Source organism: Protopterus annectens, chromosome 1.part0, assembly GCF_019279795.1.
Source record: "Protopterus annectens isolate FY-2018-M chromosome 1.part0, PAN1.0, whole genome shotgun sequence".
In the NCBI taxonomy this organism is placed as follows: domain Eukaryota; kingdom Metazoa; phylum Chordata; order Ceratodontiformes; family Protopteridae; genus Protopterus; species Protopterus annectens.
This window is the reverse complement of record NC_056725.1, coordinates 881308839-881330037: the sequence shown is the minus strand read 5'-3', so window position 1 is coordinate 881330037 and position 21199 is coordinate 881308839. Positions and strand designations below refer to the sequence as shown.

The 21199-nt window shown below is 39.6% G+C and overlaps 1 protein-coding gene across 2 annotated transcripts in view; it reads left to right on the top strand.

Annotated features, from left to right (window-relative positions):
- LOC122795591 (sialin-like) overlaps positions 1 to 21199 on the top strand; it is a 711524-nt gene that overhangs the window by 291194 nt on the left and 399131 nt on the right. For both annotated transcript variants that reach the window (XM_044063849.1, XM_044063858.1), the window contains one exon: positions 8818 to 8950. In XM_044063849.1, coding sequence (XP_043919784.1) covers positions 8818 to 8950 — 133 coding nt within the window. The remainder of the gene's footprint in view (positions 1 to 8817; positions 8951 to 21199) is intronic.

Here is a 21199-nt window from a genome sequence, read left to right as displayed (position 1 = left end):
TGCTGCAGTGGTACCATGAAATGTAAAGTGTGGTCAGATACAGGCAGTGACATAGCTAGGACTGGGCAAAGGGGGCAACTGTCTTGGCTGCAAAGCTCTGGGAGGGTGTGATCAGCTGATCTTGATCATTCTTTAATGTATACTGGCTTTTAAAGACTGGTATTGCATTTGTGGTCAAACTTAAGAGCTGTAGTACTCTGTTCACAGGCTAAATTGTAGCAACTGTTTGTTACAATGTAGGCAGGTGGGTGGGGGGGGGCTGATCTCTAGGTGGCCATGTCATCTGCATATAGTAGAACTAAGAGAAGGTGGACATTTCAAGAGAGGTTGTTAATAAAAAGATAGAAGAGAACAGGAGAAAACATTGAGCCATGAAAGACACCTTTGGATATGTGAACTACAGGAAAGAATATGGATCCACTTTATACTTTGAAGTGTCTGCAAGACAGATTAAACCACAGGACTGCATTAGGGCTGATGCCTGCAGTGGTAAAGCAGTGTCATAGGATAGAGAGAGTGAGAGATAGAGAGACTGATAGTGTCAAGGGCTTTGGTTAGGTCAGCAAAGACTGTCAGTTAGTAGTCCTTTACCTCTACTGCTGAGGATGTCATGTGTCAGTGTATATAGGGCAGATGTGCTACTTCTTCCAGACCAAACCAGTGCTGTTGGTGACTAAGTATTTTGTAAGTTGTTAGGTAGTTGACTAAATAGGTGTAGATTAGTTTTTGTAAGATTTTTTCGTACATTTGGCAGGATTGAGATCTAAGTCCTTGTCAAACATTGCAGTTTTTGTTTTTTGGGAATGGTCTGACTCTGGTGATTTCTAAACTGGATAGTTTGTGTTTTTGGTGAGATGTAAGTTATATAGGTGTTTTAGGACGTGTAGAATGTGGTCTTTTGAGAATTGAAAGAACAAGGGGTTGAGGCTGTCTGTTCCTTGTAGGACATCTATAGGGATATTGTCAAAGGCCTCTTCTATATATATATTCTGTTTTGATCACTTTAAGTGAAATTAGGTGGTTTCTGAGATAGGGTCATGATATGGAATTGAGGCAGATGGAGGCATAGGACAGTTAGGAGACACAGATGTGAATTCCCTTAGGAAGTAAGTGGGTTTGAGTTGCCTTGAGAATGTTTTGATGGCGTCTGTATGAAGGAGGCAAACTGGGAAGGCCCACTCTATTACGTTGTATACCAGGTTCCAAAATTTCCTCTGATTATAGTTTAAGGTGTTCTGAGTAATTGTACATAAGTAAGCTTTCTGCTACCTGGTGACGTTCTTAGCTAAGTTATGTAGCAGGTTATACTAGTCATGATTTTCTTTACTTGTAATCTCATGTTCATAACTAACTCTTGGTATATAGCTAATTAATCCTGTTAATTATTTATTGTCGGTCTTACTTTTACTGAAGGTGAAATAGATACATATATTATCTCACAGAAATTGTTATATTTTAATCTGTTAAATCTGAAATTCTTGTTAAATTTTTATGTGTTTAACCTTTGTCTCTTTTATCTTTTAAAGCTTGTGTTTGAACTTTAATTGTTGACAACTTTGTTCCTTTGTCTTATCTTTAAGTACATGGGTTTATACTAAGAATGTAGCCAAAGGGTCTTCAAGAATCTTAGCCACAACACTCCTTGGTATTGAAAGTATATTAGTACTCCTAGTAAGAAAATTATTTCCAAATATCCCAGGCATGAGTTTATAGGGTCTATATCAGCATATCGAATGTTAAATTAGCCGAATATGAAAAGGTTGACACAGAAATCTTGAACTACAACTTGTTCGAATGTGTAAATGTTCTAAAGTAAAAATACTGAAAAGTCATAGTTGGCTAACTTACGTTTCTGATGTGAAACACAACTACATGATCGTGCAAGTGCATGAACCAAAATAAGAAATATGTAGGTAAATACCATAACCATACAACATATAATGGTAGTATGTGTGCCAGTAGAATAGTGACATATTATAATATAAAATAGTATACATTCTGTGTACTTGCTACGATGGTAATAAATACAGTGAGTAACACGTAGTTTGTGTGCATTCTATGTGTCAATTTGACAATCGCCGGCACTCCTCCAGTAGCACCAGGTACACTAGGTAAAGTTTTATAATATAAAATAGTATACATTCTGTGTACTTGCTATTATGGTAATAAATACAGTGAGTAACATGTAGTTTGTGTGCATCCTACGTGTCAATTTGACAATGGCCGGCTCGCCTCCAGTGGCATCAGGTACACTAGGTAAAGTTTATCCAAGTGTTACATCACAGAAAAACAAAGCTATGTTACATGTGAATGGGTATATCTATAGTCTAGAAAAGACAATTAGAAATAGGAAGTATTGGTGTTGCAAGCTGAAACAGTCAAGTAAGTGCAAAGTTTGAGCTATTTCTATAAAGCAGGTAGAAGGTGAACTATTAAAGTCTGTATGTCATACACATCCACCAGATGCAACAGAAGTGGAACGGTATGTAGCTTGTCTCGACCTGAAAGAGACAGCTCGGGTAACTAGTACAACCTCAGCATTAGTGGTGAATGATATAATCACTAGCACGTCAGTAGAGAGTACTGTAATTTTGCCATCTAGGCAGTCAATGTTGCAACGAGTGAATCGTGTGCGGCGTAGGAAAATGCTCACCTATAGAATTATGTCAACCCCTTTAACGGATGTAAATGTTACAGACTGTGAGTTAAGAAAAGGGTGTTTCATACAGAAATGGAAGGTAGACTTGAATAGCAATATTCATGTACTTGTATTCAGTATGAAGGAAAATCTGCAGGATCTGTGTTCATGCAAACTATGGTTAATGGATGGTGTGTTTCTGACAAAGGGTCAGCTGTGCTGGCAACTTTATAGTGTCCACGGATTAATGTCATATGGAGAGCATACCAAATGTTTGCCCCTTTTATATTGCCTGATGTCCAAGAAGTCATACAAGGCATATAATTATTTATGGGAGTGTGTGTTTGAACTACTGTCATCACTTGATCTAGAACCTACAGTGGAGTATATACTGTGTGACTTTGAAATGGCAGCCATTAAAAGTGTCAGGCATAGTTTCCATAACGTAACTCCTAAGGGGTGTCTTTTCCATTTTTCAAAAGCCATATGGCGAAAGGTACAGACTCTCTGTTTGTCCATGTTGTATGGTAAGAGTGTACAATTCCAACTATCTGTCATTTCTGCATGAGGATGAGGTTATTAGTACATTTCGTACTGTTTAAGAGACCTTTCTGGTAGAAGGGAAGGAATTGTTATCATACTTTGAAGAAGTGTACGTTCTAGGACGCATCTGTAGACAGCAGACTAGGTCTGCTCATTTAGCTAGATTTCCACCAACATTCCCTATTTTATTTTGGAATATTTCCTGTTTGAATGAGTTATCACTTCCATGTACCTAGAACTATGTGGAGGGCTGGCATCGTTGTGTGCGATGTCTGTTAGGTAGGAGGATTTCAGATATACCATCGGTATTAAATGTGCTGGTGCGTGAACAGAACAGGATCAATGAAGTGTGACTATAATTGTAGTCTGGCTGTCCACCGTCCCCTAAAAAACGCGAGTGTTGACAAGCAATGCCATATGCATGCAGTGTTGGGTAATAGGAATGAGTATTCTGCATGTGAATTCCTTAGGATGATAATTCTACTACTTAAGGTTTGAAGTGAGGTGATATTTCGGCTGTGCTATTCAGAATACACTATTTTGTATTTCGGTTACGTGAATTCTGTTCTACACAGCTGGGTTATGTTTTCAACATTTATTTGACACACTGCCGACATGGGTCTATTATACTATACTTTTATTCCGTTATTGTGGTTTAGGAAGTGGGAGGTGGAGTTGGCCCATTATGGCAATTCGATATTTTTAATTTCGGCATTTTCAGTGTTCAGGCATGTTGTAGTTTGAGATTTCTGTGTTGGCCTTTTCATATTCGGCTAATTTAACATTCGATATGCTGATATAGACCCGAGTTTATAGACTCCCATCCAAATTATCAAGTCTACTTTTGAAAGTACATAAGGTGCTACTTTGTTTGGTGTGTGGTAGAAGTTTATTTCAAAGACAGAGAATGCTCTGGGTTATGAATCTGACATATCAACTATAGTTGTTGGTTGTGTGATGGAGCCTGAGGCAAGAGTGTTAACAGGTCATTGGTTGCATGAAACTGGAGAAAGCCAAAAAAGGGTGGGGACTTTCATTGTTCAGAAGGATTAACGGATATAATCTGTAAGGAATCTATGTGAGAAAGACTATTGGAATGGTGTTTTTAGTCTTGCAGACTTACATAGATTGTACAGTCTGGAAATTTTGTTTTGATTAGAAACCTTTCAAGTCTTTCAAATTGATCAAGGTGTTTCGTCAGGTACATTCCGAAAATGGCACTATATTCAAGGATAGGTCTAATAAGTGAAGAGTATAGACCAACCGTGACTGCATGAGACCTAGAGCAGATACCAATACAGACCATCAGAACAAGATAGAAAGGACTTCCTAAACAGACCTGAGATGTGGCACTCAACAACAAAAGAATGTTGTCAGCATAGGTTTCCAAATCCCAGATAATTATATTTGTTCTGAGGAAGATACCAACAATATGGTGACAGGAGAGGGTAAGGTCTTTCGCAAAGATAAATAAACAGCATTTTTTGGCACTGAGCCCATGACTGATACATAAGATATTGGTCTGATCAATGTCCTGCTGGAGTAACTGAGTGTCTGAGGGTGATTTGACTGTTGCACCCAGTTTGTAGTAATTAGTATGCTTTGTTAGCCACACCCATTTGATTCCTGCATGCACTTCTGAAAACTAAATTCTGAACAGTAAGATATCCAGTATGGAGTCTTCCAAACCTGCTGGTAGCACTCCTCTGGCTAACTTAACAGTGTGGATTCTTTCAGAGACACAGTTGGCTATCCAGTGGACTACACATGGTTTTACTTCAGTTAAGAGAGGTTATCTTTGACATTAGCATGTGGAATGGTGCAAGCAGCCTTGATGAAGTCAGATCAGGAATATGGACGGTCAGGCCCTCATTGAGGACTTCAGTTGCCCTTTCATAAAAATTGACTAGATTTATTACAAAAGGCCTACTTTTTTACAGATCTAAATTGGTTTGAGTTCAAGGTTTGTACATCACCAGTGCCATTGTTTATCAGCTCAACAGTTATACTCATCATAACTTTACAGATGACACTTCTGAGGCTAATAGGTCTATAGCTTCTGGGGTTTGTCATGGTGTCATACTTGTGTAATGGTAGCATTATAGCTATTTTCCATGTTTCTGCCACAGGCCATGTTTGTGTAGTGGTATCACAATAGCTAGTCCCCATGTTTCAGGGACAAAACCCATGAAGATACTTAAATTTAAGAAGTTTAAAAGTGAGCTGGCTAAGTGGTGCTTGCCATGTACTAGCAGGTAGCTTTATGAAATAGATGTGTAGGCATGAGCAAGTATCAACATACTGTCATTGCAAGGCATTGGAGCAGTACCTGAGGGTTACACACTTCTGCTCTGCTGTCTAAACACACACCCAGCTGATGTTATCAGGCCGCTTGGAGCTAATATTTCTAGTTTTGGTTAGTGCTGCTTCAGGGTGGGCCAAAGGGGTTTGGGGAGGAATGGGATGTTGGTAATAGTGGAAACAACTAGCTAGATTGGAGCCAGGAAATTAGCTCTGAATTTGTTAGCAAGTATATTAGGAATAAAAATAAGTGTTCAATGTGCCCAAACTCACACTGGTAAACTCAAAAGACAGGCACAGCAGATCAGCAAGAGATGTTTATTTTCACTCCATGAACAAATCTCACAGAACAGAAACAAAAACAGTAACGCTACTACAGTTCTCAGCACATTTTCGTCTGCAAAATTCCTATTCTTCGTCATAGAGGTATTACCCCCCGATCCCAGGGGTGGTCTTTGGGAGACCTCTTTAGAATACAGAGAGTTATTTTGGCAGTTAATGCTTGAGGCTAGCAGTCACCCAGGTTTAAATGAAATGATCTCTCTAAAACCTGTATTAAAGTTGAGATCAGCCAAGTTATAACCACTCACCCATATATTAGTTGTACTTATGTGTGTATATATATATATATATATATATATATATATATATATATATATATATATATATATATATATATATATATATATATATTTATACACATGTTAATATTTTTCTTACATTTTTATATGTTTTTCAAACATTTTGCACACAGGTACATTTTTTATGTATTAATTAAAATGGTTTTTATAGCATACAATATTTATATATATTTTTACTATGTATTCCTGCCTGTAAAGATTTTGTTTTACCACTAGATGGTGATATTATTTCTCTGATTTTGTTAAGAAATCTGCAGTTTCAACAACAAGGATATTAATTGAATGTATTAACATTTTAATTAGTTAGGAGACACCATTGGTAGATTCAAATAACATCTGACTTATAAATTTAGCACACTGAGCACTGTTTAGCTTTTCTGATGAAGTGCATGTCGAAAAACGCTGAGAACTGTAGCAGCGTTATTGTTTTTGTTTCTGTTCTGTGAGGTTTGTTCGTGGAGTGAAAATAAACATCTCTTGCTGATCTGCTGTGCCTGTTTTATATTAAGAATATCTTTGAAATCAGAGTGGGTAAATCCACTGGAAATAGTTTGATACATTAAAGAGCATAGTTTCTAAGCTTTATCTTTACAGTTGACAGTAACCCTGAGTTCACAGCTGGCCTTGCACTCCTTGGGATTGTTCTAACACTGGTGATTTTCCAAACTGGGCTGGGAGCATTGTGTTTTTTGGTGCTATATATGTTTTATAGCTGTTTTAGGGTGGGTAGATTTCTTTTTTTTTTGCTAATTGAATAAGGCTGTCTGTCCCTGGGAGCATCTATGGAGATATTGTCAATGATCTCTTATATTTCTTTGGTTTGATTAATTACAGTAATCTGTACCACACCAATGGTATTTTTATCAGAACTGCACATGGTTTTACTTATTAGTTTTAAGTCTGTTTTACAGTGGACGAATGGAGATCTGTTAAAGATAACTTGACATTTCTTCTTTTTGTTGAAAAGTATGTTTATATATGAATTCCACCGCTCAGGCTTATATCCAAATTTATCAGTAATCTTATAGCAGATGAAGAAAGACTCCTTAATGTAGCTGTCCATAACAGGAATAGAATTCAGAGGATCATGAAAGAGTATCAGGTACAAGAACTCTGTCCGGCGAGATCATTTGAGTCATTAAAATACACAAACAACCTGACAAACTTCAAATGCCAAATACCCTACACATTCCACTTTCAGAAGACTTTTCACTGAAATGGACATAACCTCTATATCTCAGTTATGTTTGGGTACTACATGCTTGCAAGCAAATCACAGGCACCTAATGTTCAAAAAACGTAAAGGTGAATGAACAATAAATTTGAAGTAGTTGTTATAATATGTAACAAAGGAAAATGACAGGTGTTTTGAAAAAAAATATATGTATATATTTGTTGGAGTTATATGGACTGCAGACAGATTTTAGTCATTCGGCTATGATAATTTCTAAAAAAATAGTGTAGTATCCCAAAGTGTTTTTTTGTAAGTGTTCTAAAACTGGCAGTCTTTTTCACTTTGGTGAATTATCTAGGTATAACACTACATGTGACAATGAGGATAGTAGTCTGTCTATTCTTAAAGACATCTGTGTTCTGCTCCTTGATAGTTTTCTCCTGTTTATCTGTTGAAAGTATTACAGGCGTGATGCATCTCCCTTTGTGGGTGGGGCGTCAGTTGCACTAATACTAGTTTCTGGCATCATTGTAAAATGAAGAAGTAGAATCTGTTCCTCAGTTCTTTCCTAGCAAAGGTTCTGTTGTGTGGTCTCTTTGCAAAACATGTAACAGTTCTGAGTCCCTTCATGCACATCTTTATTTTCATTCTTAGGTTAAACTGAATTCCTTTTACATGAAATAAGAACATGGATTTTTGGTAAATGATAAAGACTGTTAAGCCCATCTAGTCTGTCCACCTCTCTGCTTACTGCATGATAAGCAACTTGTATTTAGTCTACAGATTATTTCCTTTTCACATCTGTCAGAATAATTGAATTAGACCTCTAACATACATACATACATTTCTAAGTCCCGTTACATCTCAACCTTAATACCGGGTCTATATCATCACATCGAAACACGAATTCTCCGAATACGAAAACATCGACACGTAAAGAGCGAAATACAAAAGTACGAACGGCCACTTCTGCAAATTGTTTTCTCAGGGAAAAAAATTCACTCGGCCGACCAACACCAAACCAAACTCTCAAACCCTAATCAAGTGGGGGGCTTCACCCCCCACACACACACCTCCCCTAACTAAATATACCAATTCCGAGATTGCTTTACAGTGGGGAAAAGGGCAAATTCCCAATAACAGACAAGTGATTTTTTTTCCCCCTGGGAAAAAAATTTGTGGAAGTGGCCATTCATACTTTTGGTATTTCGCTCTGTACGTGTCGATGTTTTCGTATTTGGGGAATTCGCATTTCGATGTGCTGATATAGACCCTTAATACCTACTATGGACTGTTGCTCTAGTAACCATGAGTGACCATCCACCCTGATGTTTAATAATATTTTCTTGTGTCCCCCTAAACTGTCTATCATATCTCTTCACATTTTTTTTTTTGCATGTATTATTTTTCTTTGCAAGATAGTAGATATTTAGAATACAACTGCTGATGAAATATAGTGTTATATAATGGTGTTTGCAAAGATGTCTTCTGCTCCTTAACAGCATTGATTTTTCCTTTAGAATGGATATTTATCTGCTTTGCCATACTTGGGTTGCTGGACATTTATGATGATCAGTGGTCAGATGGCAGATTACTTAAGGCAAAAACAAATGCTGACAACTGAGGCCGTAAGGAAACTCTGTTCGCTAATAGGTATGATAAAAATATTGTCGATTACATTATCAAAAATTGTATTAAAATGAGGCACAGCAGTCTGATATAACTGCTTAAATAAATAAGAAATGCTTGGAAGACATTTTAAAGAACTGTATACATTTATATGTGCTTCTTTCTCAAATCTTTTTCTTTTTCTTTATTCCATAAGGACCATAAGCAGCAACAATGCTAACACTTGAAATGGCCCAACTCACATACTCACTGAGTGCAGATTGCCTTAAGCTTTTATTTTTTATTGGAGGGAGAGACTTTCTGTGTTTTTAATATCTAGAGTTAGTTCTGAGAAAACTGGAACTCAGTGAATCATAACACCAATGCAGATAGAAAAAAATCATTCTTTGCAACAATTAAAGCATGTGTGTGATGGGGTAGAAAATAATAGATTTGTTGTGGGAACCTGGTAAAGAGAGAGAAAGAGAAGGTGATGTGCTATGAGGCAGTGGAGGAGAGATTCTCTTTAGATCAAAGAGAATGGTTGTTATATAGATTAGATTGCAAGACGGTGAGGGATTGGGAAGGTGGGGGAGAAGGACAAGGTCATTGGGAGGGAAAAGTAGGCACAGTGAGGAAGAAGGCAGAAAGGGATGAATAGGTTTGGTGACATGGGGTTTAAAAGACTGAGACAAAGATGGAGGAAGGAGAGTAAAATACGGGCTAGGGAAGAGGTATGAGACATGGGGACTGGTGAAGCAGCTGAGGAAGGTGGAGCTGGTTTATGATCAGCACTTAAGATTAATCTGTAGATAGTGTACAACACTGAGACTACAAGAGGAGAGATGATGGGAAGGGGTGCTGTGGACACGGGAATACAGGGCAATCTTAGTAGATATATAATGTGGTGCAGACAGTGACAAAAACTGAAGAATATTCAGAAGAGGATATATTGTTGAGAAGTAGAAAAAAGTTATCTCTTTTGCCTTCTCGGAGTGAAAAAGAGGGGTAGTTATTCTGACAAATTGAATGGGTGGAGATTACATTAGCAGCATATATATATATATATATATATATATATATATATATATATATATATAGGGATTCACTTTATAAGCTCAAAGTTCTGAAATCTCAAATTGCAGAATCTCGAGCCCATAAAGTAGAAAATCCAAATACCCAAAACCATACAATCACAAAGCCCTAAAGCCTGAAACTGCAAAACCGCGAAATTCAAACTCCCAACACTTTCAAACAACAATACAACACACACACACACACACACACGCACACACGCACACACACACACACACGCACACACGCACACACGCACACACGCACACACACACACACACACACACACACAACTAAACAAGCACACACACCTACCCTTGTTATATGCAGTGAGGCAAGCCCCCCTGCACCCCCCTACTTAAATATTCTAACTCCAAGGTCGCACTACACACACACACACACACACACACACACACACACACACAACACCACCACACAAACTACATTCCTCTCGCACACACACATCACAGTAACAACACACACTAACACACACTACAGCCCCTACCCAACACCATTACACATAAACACTTACCTGAATCTGCGAACACAGCGCAACACCAGAACCGCTAATTCAAAATCTCCCGCATTCGAGATTTTGAATTTTGAGCTTCTGAGGTTGCGATCTTCCGATCCTTCCACTTTATAAACTCGAGATACTGAAATTCAATATTTCAATATTTCGAGCTTATAAAGTGTCCCATATATATATGTTGTGATAAAGAAGAGAGATGTTAATAGTAGGCCAATGATGATTGTTTGATGTTAGAGGTAGATTACGGTGGATGATGATGATGTGAATGTGTAGAGATAAAGAATTAACTATGTTGAAGATAAAATATACTGGTATTACTATTCTAAATTTCTACAGAAGGATATTTCCTGCATTTTCTTGTCAATCAAAAAAGCAGAGATATGGGAGGGGAGTGGCAGGAGAATTGTATGAATAAACAAAGGGGAAGTAAGAGTTTGTTAGTTAGGGGAAGTCTGTGTTAGTAGAGGAAGTAGGTTATGTTTTTGCTTTCCTAACATTTTTAAAGAAAGGAGGAAAATGGAAGATGGAGAAAGGTCTGTTTACCCACAAGGGGAATGTAAATCTAAATTCAGCTTGGATTACACTGGGGTTGTACAATGGAATAAGTAAGAGAGAATTGGTTAGATCTGCTCATACTGCCAGCAGTAATATAAGGTGTGCTACTCTTACACCATGCAGAAATATTCTGGTTTATCATAGTCCTGTTTGGGAATTATACAAGCTCACCCACACATGCTTAAGGTGAAGTTGCTTGAGCCTCAGTAGCATGCAGAAAAAAAAGATGAATGACATAATGACAAACACTGTTTTCCATAGGGAATCATTGCCAATGCAGTTTCTAAATGTGCACCGGCAGTGACTCACTTTTTTGGGAGATTTCTCCCTTCTTCGAGTGGATGCAACTGCAGAGTTGGTGCACACACACACACACACACACACACACACACACACACACACACACACACACACACACACACTTGTGTGTGTGTGTGTGTGTACATATATATATATATATATATATATATATATATATATATATATAAATCCCAATCAGTTGATTGAGTTTTCAGAAACTTGGAATTCATATCAGCGAGAAGAAATGACCGAATTTCTGAAAACCCAAAGCTTTTGAATGAAGACTGCAGTACAGTGAGAACTGGGAAATTTACCATTTTCCTCAATGTAGTGTGATGTCAGAGTTGGTATATCGAGCAGAGAGTCCATCATCCAAACTAATTGGGACCTAGGGTAGTTCAGATAATCAAACTGTTTGGATAATCAAACATATAATTGAACCAGATAAAAAAAACTTCTAAAAATGTTTTTGATGAACATTAAATGATGAACATTAAACAAGAAAATAGAACAAATTTATTTTTAGTGCAAAATGATACAGTATATTATTGTAATGCAAGCTTAAAAATACACACAAATGAATACGTATAACGTTTACATATTCAGACTTTATGATTTTTCCTACTCAAAAACTTTGGAAGGCTGTATTCAGATAATTGAATAGTTAGTGTGTGTGTGTGTGTGTGTGTGTGTGTGTGTGTGTGTGTGTGTGTGTGTGTGTGTGTATATATATATATATATATATATATATATATATATATATATATATATATATATATATATATATATATAGGTCATATTTGTATTGTCGAAAGTACGGTTTATCAAACCGTACTTTATCGAACACACTTTAGTAAAAGTGCATTTTATCAAAAATGCACTTTTGCTAAAAAAAATGCAATTTGCATGTACTGTTAATTTTACATCAACGTATTCTGTTGATGTACAGCTAAGGAAACTCCTGTTGAGATCATGGTACAGTGGGGCTAAGGGAATATTCCCTTTTCCCCAATGTAGTGTGATGTTGGAGTGAGAATAATAAAGTAGTGGGGGTGTGGGGGGCACAGCCCCTCACATGGGGGGTGCAGGGGGGCTTGCCCACCTGCATAATGCTGTTTAGTTTGCTATATTTTTTTTTTTTACATTTTCCTGTTTTTGTTCCGCGAAAGTGCATTTTCGATGGTAATGCGGTATTTTTGATAATGCAATATAGACATATATATATATATATATATATATATATATATGGGTCTACTTCTAAACACCGACACGACGATTCCCCGACACAAAACTCACCGACGCCAAATAACCGACAACACACAAACCCGACACAAACCCGACAGCGCAAAACACCGAACACCAAAACACCGACACACGGAACGTAAACAACACGCGACACTACATACCATACACACTAGCCCTGACCCAAACCCTAACCCTAAGGTCCGACACTATCGCACACTTCACCTACCTGCACCCTAACCCTAACTCACTTACACACCCCTAGCCCAAGCTCCGACACTAACGCACACATCACCTACCTGCACCCTAACCCTAACTCACTTACACACCCCTAGCCCAAGCTCCGACACTAATGCACACATCACCTACCTGCACCCTAACCCTAACTCACTTACACACCCCTAGCCCAAGCTCCGACACTAACGCACACATCACCTACCTGCACCCTAACCCTAACTCACTTACACACCACTAGCCCACGCTCCGACACTAACATACACATCACCTACCTGCACCCTAACCCTAACTCACTTACCTGACCACTCCTACCTCCGTCACTGTCGCACACTTACCGGGTCGCGATCGCAGATTACCCTTGTCGGTCTTTCCACTGTCGGCGAATCACCCTGTCGGTATAATGCATCTGTCGGTCATCTGGCGTCGGTGATTTCCGCGTCGGGGAATCGGCATTTCGGTCTTTTGAATGGGACCCATATATATATATATATATATATATATATATATATATATATATATATATATATACAAGCACAGATTTATATGTGTGTGTGTTCAGGGGGTCTGGGGGGCTTCTCTCCTTACAAAAACACTTCACACTTGTGTTTTGAGCATTTTTTCTTCATTTCAGCTCTTCAGCATTCAGAACATCAGCATTTCAAAGTAGAATCAATTATATGACAGAAGTTTCTTCATATGGTAAATGTATGCCACAAAATAAAGTACTTGCTTGTTTATTTAATAATGTGTGATTATTCTCAAACTTTCTGTTTTTAACAAGAAAAAATAAAAAACAAGGGCTAAACAACGTGTCCTATATGGACGAGCTCAAAGTCCTGTCACTGCACTCGGTATCCTACAGACTGCTATGAGTTTTCCTCTGTTTGGCATACAACGCATCCTCTGATCCAGTAAGTCAAATGGTATCAGAAATATTTGGTCTAGTTATCTATACTGCTCTGCAATATCAACAGAATAGTTTGAAGGGACAAGTGTATCTCAAAGAGGATACCGCTGCTCTGGAACAGACTCCCTTTGTACATCAAACAAAGTTCATCCCTGTCCATATTCAAACACAACTTGGATCTATGGATGGGAAACAGAATATTTACCCCAGGACTGCCCCACTACTACTAATACACAAAGGCAGCTTCTAAATGCTTTGTCCCATGCATGGGTCCCCTCAAATTATCTGTGGTATGATCCCAGTTATTCTCATTAGGGCTAATATATAATTAGCAGCCATGGGATAGGTAAGGCCAGTCTCTAACCAAATGGGATGTTAATTTGAGCGCAAAAAGGGAACATGGCTAGGCTTAAAATGGTCTATGAATCTAGCGATAACATGCATTATTTTGATGGCGATAAGGACTTGATATTGATTCTTGGAAAGGTACACAATGTTATGATTTTCATATTTGTTGATGTAACTCTTTATTCTTGGACTGTTATACTTTCTGGTTTATGTGCATGCATTTTGTGTTTGTCTATTTAAAACAGATAAAAAACTATGCAGTGAAAAACATGACTTGGCAAGTTCTTCCTTTATTTAGCATGATAAGCTATGTAGCCTTCTCAGTAAATAAACTGTTAAACCTTTATAAAATTTCACATTATATATTTATTTAGTTATTTATTTATGCTTTTACAAATTTTGGCTTTTATGGGCCAGCAAAATCCCAACAGGAAGGTGTTATTATATCTGCTTTTTTTCCTGTCCAGCTGGGGCTATAAAACAGATCTTTTTTTTTACATGAGAGTAAGATAATACTGTTATACATAGGTAAGCCATCAGTGTTCGTAGCCATCATTCACAGCTAGGTAGCTCATGTATGAATGACAGGAAACTTGATAGCTTTGGCTGGCAGTACAAGTATGAAGGGAAGAGTTCCTACAACTAGAAACTATTATCCTTAAAGCAAAAAAAGTAATTTTACCACAGTTTTAACTGATACTAAAAACTGTGCATCAAAGTCTGTTTAGTAAATGGGAAATAATATAATTGAAAGAGTATAACTGAAAAATGTATTGACTTTCTCTTTAGAGTTTGTCAGAGTAAACAGTAGAGTCCTCTAATTTATTTTATTTATTTCTTTATTTTACATTTGTTGACCGGGATAGTCCAACTGGATACATGTCCATTTTCAGTGGAGGTCCAGGAAAAAAGCTCCAAATATACAGATAAAAACATATATACACGCCAAGGGTATTACAAAGTCAGTAGGGTTTGGCATTCAAGAGGAATGGTTCGATTCTCAGCTAGAGTGTCTTCTGCATGGAAACGTGTGAATGGGCGTACCTTCACTGAAGGTTGTACATCAGGGCTGGCAACTCGGCACGTAAAAATCAACTGCCAATCATTAGCGAACCGGAGTTCCGCTGTGGCGACCCCTAATCGGGAAAAGCTGAAACACACAACAACAGCAACAACATCAACAGGGGAGAAAAGCTTAAATTGCACACATAAAAAACATACATACATTCCAAGCAAATATTGCAAAGTAAGTAAGGCGTGTCCCTCAAGAGGGATTCACAAGTTTAACAGTGTGTAGTAGAATATAAAATATTAAACAGGTGGATTACAGCAACAATTATTACTTACAAAGTAATGTACAGAACAAGAATGCCACTACAAGCATTTGTGGGTAAGAAGCTAATACAATACTGTTAAGTTAGGAAGTTATTAAGGAGATTAATCAGGGTTGGTGCACAGACAGAGCCAGTGCATTTTATAATACAGTTTGAGGCCTTTTTTAAAGAGGCGTAGAGAGGGTTCCAGGGTAAGGTCCACTGGAAGTAAGTTCCAAGCTTTGCCAACAGAGTTGGCAAACAGAGTCTCCAGCTGAGTTATTAGCTTTGTGTGTTTGGACTAACAGCTTGTTGGATGAGCATAATGGTCTGGAGTTACTATATGGTTTTATATTTTTAAGTGCGGGGGTGTTTTCAGGTTGGTTGAGAATATTATGTGCTACTATTAGCTGACTGAACTGAAGTAAGCTTGGCAGTTCTAGCCACCCTAGGAGACTGAGGTTTTGACAGTGATGTGTCTTATATGGGGATCCGGTGGTGAATCTGGCAATATGGTGGTAAGAGTAAGAGAGTTTGGTAAGCTCTGATTTGTTTAGGTTACAGAGTATAGAGGAAGCATATAGAAGGGTAGATAGAAGATGAGAGTGGGTGATTGTGATCCTAGCTTTTGGGGTTAGAAAAGGTTTATTTCTATATAATGAGCCGAGCTTCTTATTGACAGTTTTGATAGTTTTGTTGACGTGTAGATCGAATTTGAGATTATCAACTATTACCCCTAAGAGCTTAGTGTGGCTATCTGGGGAAATAGAGGCACCATTGTTTTTTTTTCTCTAAAAACTGCATTTTACCTGATTTTGGCCTAGCACTCAAGTGTGGGGTCATTTATTGCACTGTTGTGATTATGTTTCTGCTTGTGTATCTTTGCTACCTTTAAACTTCAACAAAAAGAAAAAAAAAAAAATCTTGCTTTTTTCCCACTTTCTGAAAGTTAAGAAAGTTCAGTTACAGATTTGCTGTTCTGAACTGTTTGGAAGTTTCTAGAAGGCCAGTGCTTGCTTGGGCTAAAGGGAAGTCTCTGTGTTCACCAGTGGGAGTGGTTAACACTGAACAGCCTGCCTGTCCCTGGAGGAGTGGTTAATACCTAGAAGCTGTAGTTTTATTGGCCATTTTGGGTCAATTCTAAACTCCTTTATCTCTCTCTCTCTTAAAACCCTACAACTATCTTTTTGCATGTTTATGCGCATTGAGCAGCGTTGGGCAGTGCCGCCTAAACAGGTTTAAACTATTCCAGGCTCCACAAAGTCTGCTCTTCACTTTTTCCCTTAGAACTGTTCAAACTCTCAAAGTAATCACTCTAGTCTCTTTCTAAAGCCCTGCACTTGCTCAGATCTTATAAGGAAACACTAACTAACTAATGCACTACACCCTCCTTGACTTCTCATAAGTATTAGACTCCCGATTGGTCCTTCCTGATCAAGTGAAAAATCAGTTCCCTTCCCTAATCTGATCAGTAAAAAAAAACAGTTCCCTATACTAATCTGGTATGTTCAAAGGTCAGTTTCAAGGTTACTCTCCAGTCCAGCTGGTGAATCTGGGAATTTAGAGGCAATGTTACAATTGCCTTATGTATACAGACAACCCTCTCCTCCTTCCAACAAACTCTAATACATGTGAGAGATGCAGTTACACAGCCAAACTGGAGGCAGAGCTCTCTCAACCCAAGACTGGCACAGTCAGTCAGGAGGAAAAGGTAACCACCCGCACCACAAATCCAGTCTCACACAGACCTATTGCATCTGCATACCCAACACATAAACACACAAAAACATACTCGGAGGCTCTAAATAAAAATCTGCCTAAACAGCAAAGACCTCCTAAGCAGATATCCAAGCAACAGCCACCCCTCAACAATACCCACAAATCACATATCTCACAAAATCAGTATGCCTCGCAGTCACAGCCCATAAGGCCAAACAACACACCAAATACACTTGTTATAGGTGACTCTATTGTCCGGCACACTGACGTCCCACTCACCAGACTGAACAAGGAGAAGGTCACTGTAAGCTGCCTGTCTGGTGCCAGGATCCGCCACATAACGCAAGCACTCAGGTCACTCCAAAGCAAGTACAAGTATGACTCCGTCATTGTCCATGCTGGTGACCTGAGACGTACCTCCCTGGACTACATGAAAAGAGACATAGAGGAGCTCTCTGACCATGTAGCCCAGGCTGGTATGTCCCTGACCTTGAGTAGCATCTTGCCCTCACCAAGAATGATGCCACAGTATAAAGACAAAATGATCAGTTTCAACAATTGGCTAAAGTATTGGTGTCATTCAAAGGGGATCCAGTGTCTGTCAGCCTGGGTTGACATGCTCGACAGGCCACGTTGCTTCGTTAGGGACGGCTTGCACCTGTCACCCTTAGGCTTTCGTATACTGGCCAAACTCTTGCCACCCCCATAGTGCCTTTTTTAAGCAAGGCTCAAAGGACAAACCCACCTCCATAGACAACCCAAAGATACAAAAACTAAAGGTAATGCTACTCAATGCCAGAAGTCTAAACCTCAAGATGCACGCACTCGAGACTCTCCTCATTATGGAGAGAATCGATGTCTGTGCAGTAACAGAAACCTGGTTCAAGGCTCCTGAGAGCACCCCAGCACTACCAGGTTATAACTCATACCATGCGTTTTGGCCCCAAAACTCGGACCGAAGCACAAAAGGAGGGGGAGTATCTATATTCATCAAAGATACCTACACCTCCAGGTTAGTGGCACTGCACGAAGCATCGGAAACCATCCATGTGCAACTAACAGCAGGCAAAACTGCCTTTCAGTTTGTAGCCTGCTACAGAACACCCTCCCTATTACAGGAACCCCACTTGGCATTCCTGAGAACACTGGAGAATATGAAGGTCTCTCCAAACACTATGTTATTGGGTGACTTCAACTACCCAAACATTGACTGGGAAAACTACTCAAGCCCAAACACCCTCACCCAACGGTTCCTTGAATTTATAAACTCTAACACAATGGAACAACTGGTCACCACTCCCACAAGAGGGAACAGTATATTGGACCTGGTCATCACCAACATGGGGACTCTATGTTCCACACCAGAGGTAAACCCCTCATTGGTAAGATCAGACCATAAATAAATTTCCCTGGACATCCATATCCCTGTCCCCACCCCCAGCCAAGGAAATCACTGTAAAGAATTTCTCCAAAGCCAACTTTGCACTTCTCAAGACTGAGGTGGAATCCTTCAAAGCCCCTGGGCCAGAGGATAATACAGCCCAATCCGCAGAATCCTTTACAAATGCATTCTATGAGCACCTGCAGGAATGCATGGATCGTGCTATCCCAAATAAAACCAAGACTCACTCCTCCAAAAACAGGAGACCGGTCTGGTGGACCCCAGCCATAAATAAGCTATACAACAGAAGGAGGAAGCTACTACATGACAGAGCAAAATCCCAAAAAGGAAAGGCATCTCTGATCAGTATTAGCAAGAAACTTTGTTCCCTCATAAAATCATCAAAGGCCAGTTTTGAAAGAAAAATTGCCCTAGACACTAAAGATAATCACAAGGCCTTCTATAGTTATGTCAGAAATATGGGCGAAAACTCCCAGATATGCTCTGAATTGTTGCATAACGGTACAAAATATACCGAACCTACAGACATAGCCAACATCCTGACAGACAGATTCAGTGCAAACTTCTCCCCCCTTCCCCCCCAAAGGAGCAAATGCCTATCCCAACTGAATGTAATCTCCCTGACATCACAGATGCACAGGTGAAAGCTGCCCTCTCCAAAGCAAAAAACACAGCATCTATGGGACCGGACTGTGTCCCAGGCTGTGTCTTACATGAGCTCCAAAAAGAACTGAACCCTCACCTCCAGGTTGATACCCACACCTCCAGGTGCACAGCACGAAGCATCAGAGACTATCCATGTGCAACTAACAGTGGGTAAAACTGCCTTCCAGTTTATAGCCTGCTACAGACCACTCTCCCAAACCCAGGAACCCCACTCGGCCTTCCTGAGAACACTGGAAAATATGAAGGTCTCTCCAAACACCATTATATTGGGTGACTTCAACTACCCAAACATAGACTGGGAGCATTACTCTAGCTCCAACACCCTATCCCAAAGGTTCCTAGAATTTATAAACTCAAATGCTATGGAACAACTTGTTACCACTCCCACAAGAGGGGAAAACATACTGAACCTGATCATCACCAACATGGGGACTCTATGCTCCAGACCAGAAGTGTATCCCTCACTGGTAAGATCAGACCATAAACTAATCTCACTGGATATTCACATCCCGACTCCACCTCCTGCCCAGAAAACCACAGTGAAAAACTTCTCTAAAGCAAATTTCACACTCCTCAAAACCGGGGTGGAATCCTTCAAAGCCCCCAGGCCTGTGGAAAATACGGCCCAGACCGCAGAATCCTTTATAAATGCATTCTATGAACACCTTCAGGAATGCATGGATCATGCAATCCCAAATAAAACCAAGACCCAATCCTCCAAAGGCAGACGTCCTGTCTGGTGGACCCCAGCCATAAACAAACTATGCAATAGAAGGAGGAAGCTACTAAATGATAGAGCAAAATCCCAAAAAGGGAAGGCATCTCTGATCAGTATTAGCAAAAAACTATGGGCACTCATAAAATCGTCTAAGGCCAGCTTTGAGAGATAAATTGCACAGGGACCCTAAGGATAATCACAAGGCTTTCTTTAGTTATGTTAGGAACCTGGGTGGGAATTCCCAGATATGCTCAGAATTAGTCCAAAATGACAAAAAATACACCGAACCCACTGACATTGCCAACATCCTAGCTGACAGGTTCAGCGCAAACTCCCCCCCCCCCCCACCAAAAGGGCAAATATCTATCCCAGCAGAATGCTGCCCCCCTGACATCTCAGATGCTCAGGTAAGAGCCACCCTCTCCAAAGCAAAAAACACAGCATCAATGGGACCAGATGGTGTCCCGGGCTGCGTCCTACATGAACTCCAAGAAGAGCTAAACCCAAACATAAAACTACTGTTCAATCTCAGCCTTACTACAGGATATTTACCCAAAGAGTGGCGTACAGCGACAGTGGTCCCTCTCCACAAAGGTGGTGCCTCAACGGATCCTGGAAACTATCACCCCATAAGCCTGACTAGCTTGGTCTGCAAAGCTATGGAAAGGATCATCATGGACCTCATAAATAAAGATATTGGGGACCTACAGACACTGGATCCTACCCAGTTCGGCTTTGTTAAGGGTAGATCCTGCCTCTTAAACCTGGTTGATTTCTTTGAAACAGTCACCAAGGCCATTGATGAGGGGAAGGTGGTCCACACAGCCTACCTGGACCTCGCAAAAGCCTTCGATACAATACCCCACTCGGGCATTATAGATAAGCTCACCAGCTTAAATATAAACCCCTATGTCACTAGATGGGTTGCAAACTGGCTCAAGGACAAAACCCACATGGTTAGAATTGCTGGAGCCATGTCAGACTCCAAACTGGTCACAAGTGGCGTCCCACAAGGCTCAGTCCTGGGACCTCTATTGTTTGGTATATATTTCTCGGAGGTACAGGCCAACACGGAAGGACTGTGGCTGACCAATTTTGCAGATGACTGCAAACTGGGCGCCATAATAGACTCTCCAGCCAACACAAGCATCCTCCAAAAGGGCCTCATAGAAACAGACAACTGGTACTAGAGCCATGGCCTCAATCTAAATGCCAAAAAGTGTATAGTCATCCCCTTTGGCAAAAACAAAGTGCCCACAAATTACCACATAGGTGGTAATC